Raw genomic sequence first — 21,052 nt, 5'->3', positions numbered from 1 at the left:
TGTTGTTCATGCAGAGCAGTGTTTTTCTGAGAGGCCGTGCTCCCAGGAGCAAGGCACTGAGCAGGGTGCCTCCCATGGCAGGAGACATGACAGGGGAGCAACACGGGTTAAGTTCTGAGCAGGAACCAGGGGAGTTGTAGTTTTAACACGTTAACACGTTCTACTAGGGAAAAAGCTGGAGTATTTTTAGCATGGTCTAAGTATTTGTCTCTGCACTGTTTTGGCCTTTTTTGGAATTTTTAACTCTGGAAACAAATACAATACCCTTTGCAATAGTGAAACACCACCAATTTCCTTTTATTTTTTGCCACAAAGAAGACTGCAGGTTGTACTTCCAATGACATTAAAGGAGAAACATATACCAGTTGCTTTTGACACAGCTTTCCCCCTTCACAACATCAGGCAGCTCACTTACTCTTTCCCTAATTTCTGACCACGTCCCCCAGCCTTCCCTACTCACACATTTAGCTTTGTCTTCATTATAAAATCCAAACCCGAGATGTTGCTTGAAGGCATTGTCCCTCTCTCCCCTGTTTCAAATGTTTCGTGTGAGCGCAGCAGGAGAAGTCAGGGCAAAAGCCTTACCAATTCATCACACGCCCTCTGGTCCTTTCCCCCACACAGCCCCAAAACGCCATTTCCAAGGTGCGTCAGAGGGAGAAGCATCTCACGACAGACATTTGTTTCATCCCATGAAGAACCTGCTGCTGAATGATCTCTTGTGGCACGCTGTGCCATGGGGAGAGCCCAGCAAGCCAGAGGCAGGCTGGAAGGAGGAGGGGGAGTTCAAACACGAGTGCAACAACAAGAACTGACACAAGGCAAGTCTGAGCACCAAGAGGAGAATCGCATGCAGTGAGGGAGGGATGCTCCCCCTCTCTTATTTCTATTCCGTTTCAAATACTAGCCCCTTCCTCCTCCCCTCTGCCTGGCACTAGCATAAGCATGCAACACGGTTGTAAGGAACAGAGGTCTGACAGTGCCGCAGTCAGCGTGCCCAGGGACTGGCGATGCCCGGGGCGTACCCACGAGTCACCCAGGAAAATGAGGCTCTTGAAAGGATAAGGGTGAGAGAGGCTCCTGCGGCTGCCAGAAGGAGACTGTGGTCGGTCGGCTGCTGCCAGCTGAAGGGAGAGGAGAACAAGCCTTTTGTTTGTCCCGGTTCTTCTCTTCCTCCTCTTCAGAGGCTGCCATTTCCACTGCTTCTGGAGTGGGGGAGGAGATGGGGCACGGGGCTGCTGCGGGCAGCTCAGGTTCATCTCTCAGGCAGCAGCACGAAGAAGATCGCCTTGAGGAAGTGCCCAAAGCTGCAAACAGCAGCCACGAGCCAGTGGGAGCGAAGGCTGGGGTCAGTATTCACAACACACTTCGTGATGTCTGCCTAAGGAAGAGGGAGCAGAGATCATCAGAGATGCCCAGAACTGTGTCAGCCACCAAACAGACACTCCCACACCAACACGGTGCTTTGCACCACTTTGCCACGCTGTGAACAGCCACAGCCACTTGCCCTGATAACTTCTAAGCACAGCAGGTTACTAGATCAGGCTCGAGAGCTCTGTGAAAGGCACTTCCTTCATCCGACATCAACAAGGCAAAGTGTCTGCTTCTTGGCCATGCCTGGGGAAATAAATGTTACGGGTATATTGTCAAGCATTTTCCATTCTCAGTAATGAAATAAAAGAAACTTTCCTCCCCTTTTCAAAAAAGATAGAAAGCCTTGGCAATAGCAGCACTCTCATCCTTTTCTGTAAAGCAAGATGCTTCCCGGAGGTTGTCCTGTTTAATATCAGCTCAAGTTGCTTGCACTTTTTCTCTTGCCTTAATGTTTTATTTGGAACTCATTCAAGTAAGCCAACCCGCAATTTAAATCTCAAGCAATGCAAGCTTTGTTTGTGGAAATGTGTCTGCTGGCAGAGATGCCTCCCCAACACATGGGCCAGATTTAAAGATCGTTTGGGCAGCTGGTTTCAAGTATTAACAGGAATGGAAGCCTGCAAGGAACAAAGAACAACAACCCAGCGAATCATGAAGACATGATCTCGACTGGCATTGGGAGGAGAAGGTGTAAAATATCTGGAAGGAAAAGTGAACAGGACAGAGATAGACAGAAAATCACATCCTTCCAACCCAACCCATTCTGTGATTCTCTTATCCTATAATCAGAAAGCAGGAGGGGGGACTGAAGGGACACATCCCTGTACCCAGTTACTGAATACAGCTGCATTGATTCCACTGTCTTCTACAGACCGAAGTCTGCTGCCAGCAGCCTCACCAGCCATCCACACCGTGCTGGTGGTTCCTCTCTCACAGGAAAGCCTGAGGGGCTGGCACACTGCATCACTACACTGCTGCTCTCCAGGGAGCATTTGGAGACACCAAGGTCCCAAATACCTGATGAGTAGAGACTGCAGGAGGAACGAATACAGGTAGTCACGGACAGGACAAACAGGAGGACAGGAGGAAGCCGAATCAGCGCAAGGGGTGTTCCCAAAGGTGAACAACAAGGTGCAGAAATGCTGCTGCCTGCAGCTATAAAAGCACAGGCAAACATCGCAAGCAGCCGTGCCAGCACACAGCAGAAGATGCTGCAATGCAGCGCGAGTGGTTACAGGTATTTTACCTGTATCGTGGTGGAAAGTAAAAGGGGTCTGCCTAAACTTTTCAGTGACAGCCTAGCAAACTTGCCATGCTTTGCCCGAACAGATTCAGCCTGGATCAGGGACTGGAACGGTGTTAAATTTAAAACACAGCTGTGCCAAGCTGCCTCTTCCGTCAGAAAGACAGGTCCCCGTGCCTGCCTGAGCGTGTATCCAGATGTCAGCGCAGCTCATTGCTTTCCACGAACTGCATGGCTCCTGGCTTTAGTGCCTCACATCTTCTGCAAAACCAGGTAGGCACAGCTGGTGGGTGACAGCCACTGGGATGCGAAAGTGCGACCCCCTTGAAGCTGTGACATGCCTGCCAAAGGCAAGGACCTCACCGGGGCTAGCCACGAGGAGCTGCAGTCAGAAGCACTTACAAGCCCGTGTGGTTCTTGCTTAGATAAACAAAATAGCTCAGCTGTTTAACAATTGCCTCGGCTATTGTGATCCAAATAAAGTATGCCAGATAAGGCACTGGAACTGAAAATTTCAAAGCTTCTCGATTAAATAGGTCTTTCAGTCTTGTGAGGCACCGATAAGCTGTTGTAGTGACAGTTTGATCTTTGCCTGTTAATTATTCATTGAACAAGTTTGAGTCTCAAGCTCAGAAAACATACATAACAGCTGCTAAATCTTCCTGTTCTACTGTAAAGCCACTGCCAAAGCTGCACACTCTCCCCAGGAAGAGGTGATACCTCCAGGGGTAAATGTTTCCTGTTTCTCCTAAGAGGTTTTGCGTTTGTTTTGTGTTGGGCTGTGGCAGGTGGAGGCTTTCTCCACCCTACAAAACAGAAGCACGAGGCTAGGGATTCCTGGAACGGAGGCGTGTGGGAAACTGCTGCTGAGCGGGGACTTCCAAACACCTTCCCAAGGTCTCTGCAGTGGCTTTCCCCAAACAGCTCAGAGCGTGGTGGTTCCTCTTGGCATGGTTCCTGAGCTGATGTATAAGAGGTAGGGGCCCTGTGCACAGGGGAAACATGGACTCCAGGCCAAGACAAACGAACAACCAGCTAGGTTAGGTGCCAAACGAAAGGGTCTCCGGTACACAGCCATTTCGTCTGGCCCATTTGTGAACCCAGGCTGGGCAATTTCACACCGCAGTGCCTAGATCAAGGGAAACTCGGCACATGGGAATCACTCAGGGACATGGGAACACTCAGGGAAACACGGCACATGATGGAAAAAGGATTTGGAGCCTTCCCCCAGGCTGAAGGAACCATGTGTTTCTAGAGGGAAGATATCTCCTTTCCGCAGCCCAAAGTTGTTGATAAGGCTGCAATCAGCACAGCCCAGCAGCTTTTACAGTCATTTTGTCCAAGCGGGGGCAGTGACATTGGCTTCCCTTTCCTAGAGCCAGAGCCTGAGAGTGAGCAGCGTAGCTTCAAGGAAAATGTAATGGCCATGTGAAGAGGAATGATTGGCACAAGCAGCTAGCAGTGGACAGGGCTTATCTCCCCAGATGGCGAGAAGCAGCTCTGGTCAGGGGGTGGGTTTTGTGCCTTGTTTGCTATGCAACAAACTTTCTAAAAATATCCATTTGGAACTATCAAAACACTTTGTTTAGAAGTCTAATAATGCCAAACAAAAATTAAAACAAGATGTTAACTTACAAGAACGTGTATGGTTTACCAAAACAAAGAAACAAGTTAGCTGGAGACTAGGAGGAGGCACATTCCTGTGCAACATTCCAATTTTAATGAAACTTTTTTTTTTTCCAAAGGAAAAAATTGTTTCAGAGAAAACATTTCAACCAGCCCCAGAAGGTACCCTGTTAAAGTAAGCCCCACCAATGATGTTGAGGCATGGATTTCATATGTAGGAACAGTGGTCCTTGATGAATTGCTTTCCCAGGTTATCCTCTGCAGTATCTTAGCACAATTATGTGTGCAGATGCAAAATGAAACAAATTGGGGCATGCAAATCAATGGTTCCTCTTCAGCCCAACCAATCAGTTCCTCAGCCCAGCTGGCCCCAAAGAGACATAGCTTTAGAAAGGGCAGGGATGACTGAAGGTGGCAATGACCCTTAGGAAATGCAAGGGATCCAAAATCAGTACACTGCCTACTTGTCCAGTTGCCCTCCATCAGACAGGTGCCTTCACCCCTGGAGAAGCCAGGTCATTGGGATGACTATAGGCACGCTTGGGAACTCTCAGCACAGAGGAGCAATGCTCAGTTTGGAAGAAGATCCCCTCTCTGGGCCGGAGATGGGTGAGGAGCCTGCCCCTTTCCTGGCAGCTCAGGAATAAATGTCACCTCTCGGGAAGGAAGGACTGTGCCACTGCAGCTCAGCCTGGAAGGAGTGCATGCCTTGGGAACAAGATGTCTCCTGAGCTCTGTGGTGTCATATGGGAACATTTAACTCCAGACAGCCTCTGCCAGGCAGTACCAAAGGGATTTTGGCTGTATCTTTCCAAGAAGTGTCTATATCCCTGCCAGACTGGCACAGAGACCCAGAGAGAGACGTACATCGCCCAGCTTCCAACCCTGACCCTAGCTGACCACTCGTCTCAGGCTTCTGGGGAGCTCGCTAGAAAGGCGTCTGGCTATTCCACAGCACCTAAATAAAGCCCTTACTCTAACCAGTGCTCCACTGCAGTGCATTTTATTTCCCATGGGTTATAGAGAGAGCCAAGGAAATCAGATGGGTATAGCCAACTGGTGCTTGTACCACGCTCCAACACAACACTGTGCCATAACCACAGTTTCAGGGCAAGCCAGTGAGAGCCACGAGCCCTCCCACTGCCAGCCCTATCAATGAGTGTTAGCAGTGCCCTTCAAAGCATAAGTGCACTACAGCTTGAGCTACATCAGAAGTTATTCATGGAGCACCACCAGGTCAGGGAATGGCATGAACTACCAGGTTTTAATAACCCTCTAAATTTCCTCATGATGGCAAGTTACATTAGTATATAATCTTTGACTTGGGGAACTGTGGGGCAGGTGGAATGGAAAATAAGCTGGCAGGCCTCATTTATTCAGTTTCAAGAAAACAGCTGCCCAAGAGGATGGCTCCTATTTGCAGTCTCCAACTACAACTGTCTGGCAGCTGCAGACAAGTTCGAGACAGGAACTGAACAGCAGTGGGTCGGGATTGAATTAGTCCAGCACAGGCACGCAGGAGGCTGAGGGCCAGAACAGCGGGTGCTGTCACGGGCAGGACCAGGAGGCAGTGACAGAGCTCTGTGGAGCCTAGCACAGGTGTAGGACAGTGGTGGCCACGGGGCCGTGGCAGAATCTCACTCAATGTTTTTCTGCATAAAGCTGCAGCGGGGGCACTCTCACTTCCTTTAACTGGGTTTATTTTCTGGTGTGCATGTGTGGAAGCAAAGACCATACAGCCTCTCTTACCCAGCCTCCTCGCCTTTTCAGCCATGTCACCAAGGTCTTGCGGACGAACTCTCCCAGGCAGTCGACGATGGTGTGAACCATGGCTGGCTGTGCATGCCGCACGCAGTCCACCGCCAGCCCCGCTGCCACCGCGTAGAGAGACACCACCTTGCCCCATGTTATGCCTAGGAAAAGAAGAGAGGTCATTCAGCTTCACACATGTGCATGCCACTCGGTCTTGAATAATCGAAGGGAAAGCCCTCCTTCATTACACGTGCCCACTCTGCATGCACGTGGCTCCGTGTCCAGCCATAGCCACAGTTCTGCATGCTCTCCCATGAATTTTTCCATGAAAAGAAAAACCAGGAGACTGGTGTTAGGCAAAACTCCCTCCCTAGAGCTGCAGAAGGAAGTGGTCTGACTTGGACATGTGCCTCTCAGTACTGGGTGTGCAGCTTTGGAGCAAGCAGCCCAGCGCTATCACTGATGCAGGGAAGATGCGCACTGCAGTGGTTGACATTGCCATTAACTCTCAGCCATGCACAAGCTGCAGAGGCGGCAATCAGATTCAAAAAGTTTGAGCAACCTGTTTGTTTTTTTTTTACCAGCATGACTCCTAATCAGCCTTAACACAAAAGTATCCCTGCTTTTTTTCTAGCTCAGAGGAGCCTGTTCCAATGTGACAGGAAAAGCATCTCAGAGATGAGCATCCACACAGTCAGTTCTACTATGACATAAGAACAAAAGCGGGAGGAAAAGCTACAGAGGTGAGGAGGTTGGGGTGCTCTGAGAGGCTAGGGGCCTCTCTCAGCCTCCACCAACAACCAGGCAACTTCAAGAGTTTGGGTCCCCTGCCTGCAATATTTAACACCGCATATCCCATCCCACTGAGAGCAGTGCAGGGATGGGAGTGTCTGTCAGTCATCTAATTTCCCCTAAAGCAGAGCCTCCTGCCAGGCTGACCTGCCATCGGTGAGCGCTCTGTGGAGGTTGCCCCAGCAGCAGCCATCTTCCTGTTCATGCTGAAGAAACACGCTCAAGCCCAGCTCTGGGCACCAGCCAGCCTGCCTGGGGCTCCCCTGCACTTTGCCAGCGCCACTGGGTATAATCCTCCGTGCTCACACACTGCAGCCAGCAGTCCCTGATAAGACTTTTGTCAGGACCAGTGACCTGGAAATGCAACCCTTTTGCATGCATGGAGAAGAACTACCAGTACTACATGGGTTTCCTTCGGCTCTGCTGGGAAGTTTACCACCCCCCTTAATTTATGATCTGGAATACAGTATTTGACAAGCATTTTGGGAAGTATTTTACAGTGAGAGATCTCTGCGGAGCCTTTCCAAGGTCTGTCCCAAATGTAGACAGAGGCCAGGTGAAGTTTTAGTTGTTTAAAAAAAAAAAACACAAAATCATTCTTGGGGGGTTGCAACAAGAAAGAAAACAGGTATGAGGGAGGAAAGGCAGATAGTTGTTTAGCCACTAGATCTAGGCACCAGAAGGGGTCAAACACATGATCGAGAAACTGGATGTGCTCAGCAATCTATCAGCTAAGAAAGCCTTGAATATAATTTAAATTTAAAAGACCCTTCCTCTTTCCTCTATTGCCGTCCCAGACCCCCAGGCATCCTGAACATCTCTCTAGGATGGGGCCTGAAAGTCCTGGTGTCTGCTCACACTGCAGCAGAGCACATCTCTTTAACATACGTGCAGGTGTGAGAGCATTTCTGGGGTTCTTCCACTTGATGCCTCCAAAGCGACACTCACAGTAAGACTTTTAGGAATTACTTTTTTATTAGTAAAAATGTGCAAAACTTTACAGAGAAACTGTTCAAATATCAGCCATAGGAATGGCTTGTTAGACTGGAGAAAATCCATGTTCCAAAAAAAAGCCATTTTTCTACTCATGACTGATGCAAGATCAAAATCTCCAGCAGATCCTTTTGCAAGGCACTGTAACAACAATAACCGCGCAGTAGGTCAGAGTCTGCTGCGATCCTCTGTCCTTCACCAGCACTATCCACAGGATCAGAGGAAGTTATTAATGTAGCTAAATTGGCTGTTATTTGTATTCTGATTTTATTTTCTGAGTCGGCTCTGCAGGTCCCCTCCCCAGAGCTGTCACTCAGGAAGTTCACTGCCTGTGCGGTATTCACACTATTTATCTCTCTTTCTCACATTGTGTGTCACCATGACAGCCAGCAAAACAAGCCAGGAAGAGGCTATAAAACCACATGAGAAAACACGAGTCTGAAGGTTTCTCCTAGCAAGGCAGAGGCTGTCCTGAGGCAGGCCAGTACCTCTCCACCCAAAGAAAGAGGTTTTAGGAGGTTACCTGTCACCATCCATGACCTCCTGGACCAGCATCTCAGCTGGCTTATAACCAGTTTTATGTCAGCCTCTTATTGCCATCCTCTGTCCCCACAGAAATGTGGCTCCTTTCATTTTGAGTTACATGAACTCAAGTTACCCAAAATTGCAGGGAGGAGTTCAGTGGCTTATTCCCAAGCTTTTACTGACACTCTTCACTCCTAAATATCTAAAGCAAGTGCACTGGTTTTGGGACATTTACACAGCAGTAACCAAGACTAGAGCTCTGGTCACCCCAGTAGAGAAAGGTAGCTTTAACTTCATTTTAAACCCAACTATCTAACAGGAAAAAAAAGTCCTTCCACACCCTAAGAAAGACGTATTAGACCTCTGATTTCCCTAATACCCAGCAAACCAGCTTGCTCTATGGACATGTTGGTCCAGCTACCTCCTTCCGAGGAGGACAGAAGGAAAGCCCCTCCAGCTCTTGTGTTTTCTGTCAAGGTTGCTACATAGTGGTGTAGGGTGATGAATTCTTGGATTCTTGATATTTCTCAACAAGGGCCTGCACGAGGCGAACCCCCTCAGCACACGGATGGAGCACCCTCTCCTTTCACACCGAGGCACCCCCTGCCTCAGGAGGGCTCCAGCGGCCTGCAGCCCCGGGAGCAGCCCACAGCAGGCCCCGACCTGTGCTCCCGCAGGACTCCAGCTTCATCTGCTCTTCTCTCGAGGACTGCCTTGTCGACGGCACCGTGTGGCGTTGTATCTGGTCAGTGCCTGAGCAAGGAGCGTTGCCTTGCTCCAAATTCCTCAGAAGGCCTGGCTGCCATCCCCAGGGGCTGCTCGTCCCCAGGTGCTGCTGAGGGACAAGCGATTCGCATCTCCCTGCTGTGTGTGAGAGAGTGGAAAAGCAGTCCTGAACGGAGCGATTAAAACAGAGATCGCCCTAAAACTTCTGTCCACAGAGGTGAAACAAAAGGATGCAGAACATGTGAAAAGACGCTTAGAAGGAATCTTTAAAAATAAGAAATACAAGTCGCAGACTCAAGGCCAGCCGTGGAGCTGGAGGCATGTAAACACTGGCGAGCCCAGGGGAAAATGAATTAGCAGGAAAGAACTGCTCTTGAAACCGTTCCCACTGTGTTTCAGCTTGTCTGCCCCAGGGGGAGCGCAAAGAGCCATGAGACACAACTGTGCAGTCTCCAAGCACCATGCTATCCAAGGTTACCCAAATAAATTTCCCTCTGCTCCACTCAGCATCAAAGTATAACTTGCAAATCAGGCCTAAGAGTAATATGATCAAGTGCTACATTTCAACAGCTGGGAGAATACGGTCAGACACAATGTACTTCCCTCTGGTGAAGAGAACGATGCCAAGAGGGATGTGCACAAGGCAGGAAGCTCATCTCATAAAGCCTAAGTGATGTGGCAGCAGTGAGATGCTGCAGGGGAAAGCGTTTTCTCATGACAAGCCGTTAACCACACATCCCTGTTCCTCATTGTACAGGGTTCACTTCAGCCAAAGCACTCTTGATTGAAAACTTACCAGCACCCATATAAAACCAGGACAAGACCTCTTTTAGAGAGCCCTCATGCCTAGCAGTGCTTACTGACTGGGAAACTGTTTCCTTTAGGAAAGGAAAATGCATCTCCCTTTTCTTCTTCTGTCCTTCCACCAAGTGACCCCTTCCTTCAGGGATTTATTTAAGCAGTTATTGTAAATGCCAGCTCAGCCAGGCCCCAGTCCAAAACCTGTTAAAGTCAGTGGAAAATCTCCTGCTGGCTCCAGAGCAGCTTTGGACCACCCAGCAGAACCAGCTGTACTGTCCCCGAAGATGAGTGAGGCTCTGAGTGTGCTCAGAGGGGATTAACTCGTGAAGTGATGCTACTGCAGATCCCTCAACATCCAAAACAGGTCAGGGCTCTGCCATGCCAGGCTCTGCACAGACAGGCTCTCCTTGACTTGGATAACTAACAGCTTGTTAGAAACAGGGAATGACAATACAGCTTGAACATTACCACACTCTGTGACCTGCTCCCTTTCTGCCTATAGTCTCAGCTGTTAACCTTGCTGTGACTGGGATTTGAGTTGTCCGTGCTACACCAGAGGAAAGACAAAACTGAGATCAGTGGAACAGACAATGCTGTAAAGTTGAGTACGGCACAAGCACCCATGCAGAGGCATCAACCAGGGAGCCAAATGTCCTCAGTCTTCCCTTCTTGAGATGTCCACCCAGAGCTTCTACTTTGTCCAGATGCGTAGACAGGGGGGATAGCACGTAAGCACTGCCAGAGGTACAGTGTGAAGATTTGAAACCTCTCCAGCAAGACAGGGTCAAAATCCCCCACTCCCTTGCTGGATAGGCATTGCATGTCACTAATGGGGCTCTCCAGACTGTCTAGGCCTGGCAGTGTCAGATTGTGGCTGTTTTCTTAATAAACTGGACAGTGAAAAACAGGGTCAGATGCTTTAGCCATTGGTAATTGGCTTGAAAATTCAGACTGTATTGAGCTCTCTGGTTTCCTTTGCTTGGTAAGAGCCTCTTTCCTCTGAACTATGAAAAAAAAAAAAAGGAATGAATGTCTGGCTGCCACAGCCAACTCTGATTTGCTGGATTTAGCATTAAATGTTAAGTCTTGAGACTGCAACTAGGACTCAGGAATGTTAAAATCAGCAAACTATTCCCCCTCTGCCACCCAGGAGCAAGACAAATTACAATAATTAATTGACAAAAGTGATTGAACACACAACCCCCGCTTCATACTCACAAGTTTTCTTGCTAGTTGGTGTGAGGCAGAGATGGGAAAGAGGAGAAAACAGATGACACAGAGCACCAGGGAGGTTTGAACCCATTTCCTGCGCAGCCAACCATCTGCCAGCAATTTATGCAGAACGGTGTCCCCAGACGAGGGGCAGCACTGGCTGCAGAGCTTTAGTCTTCGTGTCTAAAATGCTCCCAATGTCTCTGGTATTGCCAGCCTCAAAGAGCTGAGTCTGGATCCCATTCTCACCATCCTGAAAACCCCATGGTTAAAGCCAAGAGTTAAAATTTCTAGCTTTACTTTCAACAAAAAACATTTTACAGCACCCAAAATTTTCACCCAGCTTCTGAGCTGGGAACTTGAAGAGCAAAAAACGCAGCTCTTGATGTGTCTGTCAATACATGCTGGCAAGGGCACGGCTCCCAGAAGCCAGCAGGGATTTCTCCCCAGCATCATGTTTATGCAGCACAGCAGCACACACAGTCTGCACCACCTGTACCCATTCAGCTTTCTGGCTTAATTCCCTCTGTCACTTGGGCTGATGCAGTCAGCGATACTCATCTAAGAAGATAAACTACTTACTTGCACTGCAAACACCCAAGCCTGCAAACCCGACCTCTGTTTTTTCTGTGAGCCTTGATGTAAATAAAGCTCAGCGCTGAAAGGACAAGACAGGGCACCTGTACTTTGAGCACAGCCACACTCAGATATTCCTGCTGCGTTTGCCCGGCTCTTGCTTTCTGAGCCCACACTGCCTACCAGGCCAGGCTAGTGCAAAGGCAACCTGCATTCCAGGAAGGCTCTGGAAGGACGCTGAGGGCTACACTAGCTACAAAATCCAAATCTATCCATTTCTTATGACACAGTTTCCATTTCCCTGATCCGGGGAGTAAATCTGCCTTGCTAAACCTGACAGGAGCCCGGCTTTAGCATTCCCTCTCAGATCTCTGTTGCCATCTGTTGCTGTTCCGGAGAGGATCTGAGCTCTGCATCACAACACACTTCAGATCTGAAGTCCAGGATGTCAGCACAGGGCTTCTCTGGTGTGTCAGTGGCTCCCGTGCAGTTTATGCACCTAAAAAGGTATAGCTGACTGTGAAGATAAAAAGGTTTTGAGCACGGAAGCCTGCTTGGAAGTACAGCAGAAACTGTTTTCAGGGGAGGCCAAGGCTCCCTCGCAGGAACGCAGCACAGAGTGTAGTTTTGCTTTTGTCAACCTCCGGGAGCAAACAGAAGCAGAACACTCATGCCTAGGCAACGGGAAAGCTCAGACCACCTGCCTGTGGGGAACAGCTAGCCACGAGGACCAAGGTCCCGTCTCTGGCTCTGAGGAAGAAGAAGCAGCAACTGAAAGCAGCAGGCTCCATTGCAGCTCTGGCTATTGCTGAGGGAAAGAAAGCCAGGAAGAGGGGAACTCCCTTGTGATGAGCTGGTTCTGGCTCTAACAGCAGCAGTGTGAGCTGGAACAAGGGAGACTCCCATGTAATGAATCTTCTCTGGCTGCCAGTGGTGAGCGAAGCAGCTTGGAATGAGTGACATCCCTGTGCAATGAGGTAACGCCACCTCCTCAGGAGGAAGGGCAGGAGATGGCTTCTCGAATGAATGAGAACTTGCCAGAAGGATGTACAAAATAGGGCATTTCCTTGCCAGAACAACAGAGCATGGAGGAGCCCTCATTAAATCATTACAGCAGGGCAGGCTGCCAAACTGCCCGCAGCTCTTTCAGAAAGCAGGCCCCACCTTGCAGGCCATCCCAGAAACATGCCTTCTCCGAGAGAGGCAGCCCCATCCCGTCCCTTTCCGCCCCAGCCCTGTCTGTGCATCCGTCTGTGCGCGGTACCTGCGGTGAAAATCTGCGCCGCTACAGCCAGGAAGGCGTCCGTCACCACCGTCTCCGAGTGCAGCGAGATGTTCAGCTGGCGGGCGATATTCCGGTAGACGTTGGGGCGAATGTATTCCAGCTCATCTCCTGGAAGCAAGCAGTCAGGAGTCAACGCACAGGGCACTAGGTCCATGCCAGCATTACAGCTGGGGTCATCTCTCGTGTCCCTCTGGCCAGAGACAGAGCCCCAGCTCCACCTTGCTTTAAACAGGCAGCAGAGTTCTTAGGGTCATTTAGAGGCAACCCCCTGCATCTCCTCCCTTCTCCCCTAATACCCTTTGTGCCCGGGACACCTAAAGGGAGTGGTACCAGTGGCGTGGCTGCAGCAACCCCTGATACAAATGATGTTCCCAGGCTGGCTGTCAAAGTCAGAACCCAGCGAGTGCCTGCCTTTACCCCACTACAGGAGACAGGCCTGAGAGAAACAAAGCCATCCCAATTTTTTTTTCAGAAGTGAGAAGGAGGCATGTCCACCTGCGTAAGCTTTTCAGAGTTACGCCCTTTCTCAGCCTGTACAAAAATGCCTTATGATGACAGTGACTCAAGAATGCTGGAGGCTGATGAGAGCCAAGAATCCACCCAGAGCCACACAACATGAAGTGAGCAAAGAGAAGCCCAGCTCAGCTACTTTGTGCTACCACAGGCAGAGAGCATCGACCTGGAGTTCCTTCTCTCCTCCAAAGGGATCCTGGCTCCTCAGCAGCAAGGTTCCTGACACAGACAGAGGATGTGCTTTCAGCTCCAGGTTGTTTTTTCCCCCAGCTGAGAAATGGTTGAAGGTGTTACCTCTCATGGCTATTTAACAAGGGTGGCCGAGATGCTGTGGGAGCATTACACGTCGCAAATAATGCAGGGGACTGAGGCTCTGTGTGTGTGGAGGTTCCTATTTGGCAATCTAGATTGAAAAGGATGCTCCTCGTCCTTCTGCATGGGCATGCCCTGGAGCACCCAGGGGAAGAGGAGAGCTGTCACAGCCCCTTGCCTTCCCCCTGCCGCACCCAGGTGGCCTGTCCCAGCCAGAGGGCAGCCGGTTCCCCTTGAAAATTTCACTACGTGGGAGCTGAAAAGGAAAGACATCACCACCACCGGGAGCTTGCTCCAGAGGCATTCGCTGCTCAACCTGAATTCATTTAACCGGTCACTGGCGCTCAGCCCGGCATGGGCAAAGCCCGGCTTCGGAGAAGTCCACAAAGGAACTGTGCCGGCCCTTTGTGCCCATGGGATTGTTGCACACAATCTGATTGCGAGAGGAAACCCTGCACATGCGTGGCCAGCCCTGATAAGACGAACCATTCGACAGCTGTTCTCGCCCCGCAGGGAGCACGCAGGCTTCCCTGTGGCTGCAAGAGGCCTTGCCCTGAGCCCAGCGGGCTGGATGGGGAGCGGGACAGGCTGGGATCAGCACTTGGTAGCCTGCCACTGTGAGAGCTTTTAACAAGCAGCGACTGGAGGACTGAGATGAGATCAGGGCCCCTTTGGGTTGGAAGCACACAGCCCTGCCCCACAGCGATACACAGAGTAGCGGGGGAAGGAAAATGTGCGGCAAAGAAGTCCCAGGATCACTGCTGGTATCCTTCAGGGTCTGTTAACTGACTGGCTGCACAATTTGTGACATTTAGAGCAATTTCTGTGCTTCTCCTCCTTCCTGCAGCAATCTTGGAAGAGCAAGCAGGGCAGCAGCAGCAGTTTCCACGTGCAGGATCTCAGTTCAGAGGAGAAAAGGCACTTGTCTGGGTTTTGCCACAGGAGAGAGGAGTTCGGATAAACCAGACCTACGCCGCGTATGGTAGGTGGCTCTGAGGTGTCTCATTTGGCCATACCATTAGGGTTTACCACACATGATCAGTTAATTGCACTGGCCAGTTGCTGAGCCTCACTGAGCTGATGCTGGCCAAGACTTTGCAGCTGCACAGCCTGTGGCCAGCACCTCTGTTGGCCCACCAGCCAGTTCACCGGGCCCTGCTGCCTTACCATGTACAAGAGGAGTAGGAAATCCCTTGAGTTCTCATCTCCACAGGCTTCTCAGCACTAGCACAAAGCAAAAACTGCTCTGTCCAGTAAGCAGCCGCAGCCTACAGCTCCTGGTAGGAGCCAGATACCACATGGCCTTGCGCTGGTTACGGCCACAAAGGGAAAAGGAAGGGACAGCCATGTGGCAGGTGGCATTTCTGAACAAACAGGGTGGAAGGCACTTGTTATCCTAACGAGAAGGACTGTTCCCCTTCTCGTTGCATGGGTACCGTGGCTCTCCACAAACAGATTTGCTCAGAGAAGGCGCCAAGTTCCTGGGACTATCAGCCAAATCTTTCCATCTGGACATGAATAAGTAACAGGAGAGTCACCCAGGAGACGCCTTCGGATCCAGTCTGCCACCTGCTTGCCCTTTAGCGTGCTCCTGGCCACCCACAGACCTGCCTGAAAGCAGCCCCCAGCCCAGGCAAAGAACTGGGGGGACAAAAGAGCCACCAGACTGACAGAAAAACACACAAACAAACAAACAAAAATAGAGAAGTCAGCATAGGAGAGGAAAAATTGTAAAAGAATAGTGATAAAAAGGCCACACAGAAGAAGAACAGCTATGCCTTAAAAAGAAATTTGGGATAACATCAAACAGAAGAGGAAAGAAAGAGGAGAAAGTGGAGAAACCAGTCTGGTCCTGAGTTGGTAAGGCCCAGTTGAAGGTTGCTTCACCAGACTTATTTGAACTTTGGTGTAATTAAATCAGATGCAAATGCTAATGGTAGCTTCCAAGCCAGATGTGCACTGATATTCCAGCCTGCAGGCAAAGAGGGATGTTGGAAGCCACCTCCAAGAAGCAGAGTGCTGGGTCTTGCTGAATAAGTAAGGTAAACAACGGCAAATGAAACATGCCATTAACGCACTGTCACTGGAAAGCAGCTTTTGTAAAATCTCCAGTGCACGCAATCTAAGCAATTACCCCCAAATTAAACAGCCCTGCAGTTAGGTGAGCTGCTGCTGAAGCCCAGGTGTGGAGCCACCAGTGCCCTACCAGACGCCAGGCTGGGTTGCGTCATGGCAGCCAAGTCACCAGTGCCTGGAGAAAACACCACAAGACCTGTTTAAAATGCAAAGCTGACAAAAACTACTGAAAGAACTAAAACTCTTACACAGCTGCAGTCTTGTGCAGATAAAATTGGTTTGCTGTTGGGTTTTGTTGGACTGCATCATACTTTTTAGCTGTCGCAAGTCCTCAGAAAATGAAGCTCTGCAGAACCAGGGTGCTGAGCGATGCCCCAGGGAACTAAGGAAATGCAAGGAGCTGTTCAGGGAAATCACCAAAAGCAAATCCCAGAGCTCACAGCAGAGAACAAAAGCCTCTATATCATCACACAGAAAGCCTCTTGGCACTCATCAGTCCCAGAAACCACACGCCCCTTCTTAGTCTGGTCTGAACTGCTCCATGCAGGACTCGCTTCGCACCCGTGCCCGCAGGGACTTACCCAGCCGCAGCAGTATGGTGGACACCTCGGCCAGCTTACCGCCAGGCACCGGCGCATTGCCGTCAGGTTTGCTCCAGCTGACACCTGCTCGAACCAGCCTCGAATTTATGTAGTCTCTGCAGAGGGCCTTAGCTTGGGACACAAGCTCCTTGTCAGTGGGAGACCTGTCGAACACCTCCATCACCTCTGCAGCGAAGACTGAGGATCGGCGAAGCACTTCCATCCTCCGCTGCTGCACCCACGCCTCCGCATGCACTCTCTGGGAGGCTGACCCGATGCCTTAGGGTCTGCAGGAGCTGCGTGGCAATGCACAGCTCTCCTGATCCATCACAGATTCCAGCAGCTATTCTCAAAAAGCCGGTCTTTCATTTTACCTGATGAATAAGAGCATCTGTAAGTCCTCTAGGGCCACAAAGATGCAAATCAGAAGCCCAAGTATTATACTGTACAGCTAAGCTAAGCTCAGTAGTATCGCACTTTGAAAAGATCTGTCTCAGTGAATCTCACAGACAAGTGTCCACGTCTTCTTCCTTCAGCTACTCTGACTTCCACTGGCAGCGTGGCCAGCAGAGGGGCTGCAGTTGTGCACTACCTATGTGTTTTCTCTTTTCCCTTTCAGATTCAGGAGCCCTAGAATTACACTTCAGAGAGACGGGATGGTCAGGACATGGAAACAATTCACAGAATGTGTAGACAACCTCAGCTTGTTTCAATTAAACTGGAAAAAACATGAATCCTAAATACCAGCTACAGTAACCTCAACCAGATGCAGACAGGCATTCCAGCTCAGTAGGTCCGGGATGTTTCTAAAGAAATGGCCCTAATGAATTGCAGGAACATGGGTACGGGAGCATTTCAAAGGTCTTATTAGTCCTTAACTCTAACAGAAGACCAGGTCTTTACCAAGGTCAGTTTTTGGTTCTGCAGCTTTTCTTTCTTTTCCTATTATTTTAAAGCAACATACATATTACTACTCAAAATACTTTAGCAACAGCAGAGAGAGCGAAACAGAAAGCAGATTCCAAAGAAAGTTTCCAAGTGTGAATGCCTAAAGAGAAAATATAAAATTTCTTCAGTCACCTGAATTCATCTGTTGATCTTTTTAACCCAGTGCAGCTTTTGAAATCAGTCAGACCAAAGCCTTTATTCAGATGATATTTTAAATCCCCAGTTTTAGACAGCAGCGTGCCTCAATGAATTTCCAGCTAAACAAAGCCCACTCCTTTTGTCCTTCTCCACAACAACAAAAATGCATTTACCTCTCACGTTGCGCTTTTTCCCCCTCAGTGATTGCTTTTGGGGTTTGGATCCGTGCTTGCTGGGAGGATGGGGACCAAGGAGCCCTGGACGATGCTCCGAGGCCGCTGTCACAGTGCCGTGCCACCAGGCAGGCAGTGCCACTCAGCCTCCGGGGCTCCGAGGCCACTGTCACAGTGCGGTGGCACCAGGCGGGCAGTGCCACCCAGCCTCGCACTCTCCTGCACCCGCCGGGAGCCCTGGGGCTTGCCCTGCTGCTTTTAAGGGACCCAGAGGCAGAGGAAAGCTGCTGGCTTTAGCCTTGTAAGGAAGATGAAATAACCAGGAGGTGGGGTTGCTGAACACGCTTTCTCCTCCCCTCGCGTCTCTCTTAAGGAGGTTCGCCGGCAGCCTTGGATGCTCTGCCGAGACGCGAAGACAGGACACCGGAGTCGGTGTTGGCCAGCCACTGGTGGGTCCAAAACACTGGAGGTGTCGAACGGAGAGCTACGGCGTGGGGCTACACAAGTGATGCTTACCTTCCCCAGAGCCAGGAGCAGCCAGGTTAAACAAAATCGAAGCGACTTTGCCGGTGGTAAATAGTTTGTCGGGACTGCAATGCTTTGCAGGAATGTGCCCATTTCATTGTGTTAAAAAATCTAACATGCAAAGTTTAAAGAAAATATTCCAATTTGTTCCAACATATTCCAAACTTATTCTCAACATCAGCTTCTTGCTGCATGACAATTGTATTAATGCCACGATTCTCAGCTTTGTTCCTCTGGGCGTGTGATACCATTTCACCTCAATAGACTGTGTGCAAATGTTGGATTTTTTGTTGCTGTCAATTTGGAACAAAGGAAGTTTCAGAAATAGAAGTTTCCTGCAGAAAAATAGGTCCTACCAGCCCAAACACAAACGTTCCCCAAGAAATACGAAGCTGTAGGCTGATAACTGAGAACATGGCATGTTCACCATGCTTCCTTCCCAAAAGGAGGTCAGAAGCAAGAGGTAACCGCTGCCATCTCTCGCCTGTCACCTTTGAGAAAAGACAGAGGCACCTCTCATGGAGTTGATTACCAAAAACAAGCACAACCTGCACCACTGCTGGTCTCGAAGGAACAACCAACCTGTATGTAAAACCTTGCTGTATGATGTATCGAGCACCTCGCCTAGCAGGGTCAAGTCAACATACGTGTATGCAGCAGCAGTTAGCTCACAACCCCTGCCTTGCCACGAAGTACCAGAAGTAGTTGCCCAAAGATTCTCTCTGAAGACTGTGTTTTTATCCTCTTGCCTTCCTCAAATTTAAATGTAATCACTGCAGACTGAGATCTGTCCCACGAAAATTGAGATCCTGTGCTGCTGCCCGTCCCTAACGCACACCTTTGCAGCAAGCAGCCCATGGCCTCCTGGAAAATCATACTTTTGCCTTTGCAATTCTGATGGTTGAGGGATCATTACAATTATGTCTAAGCCTCCTGCGGCAGCTGACAGCTTGAAGCTGAAGTCTTATTTAAACTGCTCCTATTCAGCACAGCTCTGAAACAAAGATGAGTGCTTAAATATCAGGATTGCTTAACTAATGATAATGCTTGCCAGAGCTCTGGCAGACGTGTGAGTGCCACGGAGCCTCCCAGCTCTCCGCAGTGCCAAACCCGTCCCACATGTTCCCTGCCCGAATGCCACAGCATCCTGCACCCCCTCAACTTCCACCGTGGGATGTGAGTCTAAGATAAAAAACTAGAAACACGAAGGCTGTGTATAATAAACCACACTTTGTATCAAAAAATACAAACAAAAAAACCCACATCCGTTGCATGCTATTCTACTTTTATTATTTACACACCAAAATATATCTTCACCCCTCTGTAAGTAATAACACATGAAGCTGCAGCACACGGTGCTTAGCTGACCACAAAGGAGCAGTGCTACAAGCCAAGGAGCTGCCAACACAATGTGAGCTCCTTTTTCCATAGTATGTGTAGGCTACAACATTTAGAGGCTAGATGTATGCTGGAAAATCCCTTGCGGCAAAGGAGTATCAGGAAACGGTTCAGAAACACTCATATCACCCAAAACCACTCTTCCCAGTGGAGGTATTACTGGCATGACAGTGTTTTGGCTCCAACAGGCTCCAAAGCGTAGCTCCTGCCTATCTGGGATTACACGATCAAAAGGACTTGGAGCACTCATTTCGTAATACAAGAGCAGAAAAGAGATATGATTAAGTCTTTTAGAAACAGCAAGTGGAAGCGAACCCTGGAGAAACCACATCAGTAAGAAGGCAGCAACAGTCTAAATATATTTATGGACAGCTTACGCTCAATATTAAATAGTTCAGCCATCAGAGAAGCAAGTCTCTAGAAGGGACTTATAAAGCCACAGTGGAGGAAAAATAGCCAGACAAACCCTTGTGGCCTAGGAGGCCATTTCCAGTCTCGTGTTCATAAAGCCTGGTCTCTCTCAGACGGATTGCTTTATTTTACCTCTCGGTGCTGATCCCAGCCATTTTCCCAGATGCCTACAATTCCAGCAGAAATGCAGGGCTGATGTTTTACCCTGCAGAACAAGGGCTCAGGAGAAGCGGAGGGATGCCGAAGAGCTGCCCAGAAAGCCTGGGGACCAAGCCAGTTACAAAAGGTTTCCCTTCGGAGAGGTGATCTGGCAAAACACTGGCACCATGACAGACCAAAGCCTTCTACCAAATCATCCCTGAACCTTCTGCATTATCTCAGCCCGTTGTAACATACCATCCTTCCCCCCTCTGCTTCCTCGTGCCTGATTTTGGCAGCAATACTTAAATCAGTGTTTGTGAAGGGATCATTTATCACTGTGAAAGCACCTACGGGGTCAGGCTTCAGGCTGCAGTGCCACCAAGGGAACCAACAGGAGGAGCAGGGGGGTTGGAAGCAGCAGTTCTTTTTCCACAAAAATATTTTGCCGGCTGCCAAACAATACATGGAAGTAGCAGTATAATGGAGCCCAAGCCAAACGTTGAGTGCTTTTGACCCTTCCTCTCAACTCTGAAGGGCTTGATTCAAAGCCTGATCTTTAGATTATCTAACTCCAACCTTCTCTTCTCCAGGCCGAACAACCCCAACTCTCTCAGCTTATCTTCATAGCAGAGGTGCCCCAGCCCTCTGATCATCCTTGTGGCTTGTTTCGGGCCTCCTCCAACAGCTCCCTGTCCTTCTTGTGCTGGGGTCCCAGAGCTGAGTGCAGGGCTCCAGGTGGGGTCTCATGAGAGCAGAGCAGAGGGGACAATCCCCTCCCTCGCCCTGCTGCCCACGCTGCTTTTGGTGCAGCCCAGGGTACGGGGGGCTTTCTGGGCTGCAGACACACCTTGCCAGACTGTAATGGCCCCATCTCCACCTGTATTCCTGAATCTTACTCTGGAAATGTTTCCCAAGAAGTGTGCAACCAACC

General features: G+C 49.7%; 1 protein-coding gene across 3 annotated transcripts; it reads right to left on the bottom strand.

Moving 5' to 3' along the window:
* Positions 1 to 276: 276 nt before the first annotated feature.
* On the bottom strand, positions 277 to 17,966 carry BOK (BCL2 family apoptosis regulator BOK). 3 transcript variants are annotated; one of them, XM_067002272.1, is made up of 6 exons: positions 17,647 to 17,966; positions 16,388 to 16,761; positions 12,885 to 13,013; positions 5,993 to 6,156; positions 1,504 to 1,617; positions 277 to 1,377 (listed from the first exon to the last, which is right to left on the bottom strand). In XM_067002272.1, the coding sequence occupies exons 2-5, from the start codon at positions 16,608 to 16,610 to the stop codon at positions 1,519 to 1,521; spliced, it is 615 nt and encodes a 204-aa protein (XP_066858373.1). In that variant the 5' UTR covers positions 16,611 to 16,761; positions 17,647 to 17,966; the 3' UTR covers positions 277 to 1,377; positions 1,504 to 1,518. The 3 variants fall into 3 exon arrangements, with proteins under 3 accessions (XP_066858373.1, XP_047933299.1, XP_013041747.1); XM_048077342.2 differs by lacking the exon at positions 1,504 to 1,617 and having other exon boundaries at positions 17,647 to 17,965; XM_013186293.3 differs by lacking the exon at positions 1,504 to 1,617 and having other exon boundaries at positions 277 to 1,381; positions 17,647 to 17,964.
* Positions 17,967 to 21,052: the final 3,086 nt, after the last annotated feature.

The sequence above is a fragment of the Anser cygnoides genome, chromosome 9 (assembly GCF_040182565.1).
Source record: "Anser cygnoides isolate HZ-2024a breed goose chromosome 9, Taihu_goose_T2T_genome, whole genome shotgun sequence".
NCBI classification, from domain to species: Eukaryota; Metazoa; Chordata; class Aves; order Anseriformes; family Anatidae; genus Anser; species Anser cygnoides.
This window is presented reverse-complemented; position numbering and strand designations above follow the sequence as displayed.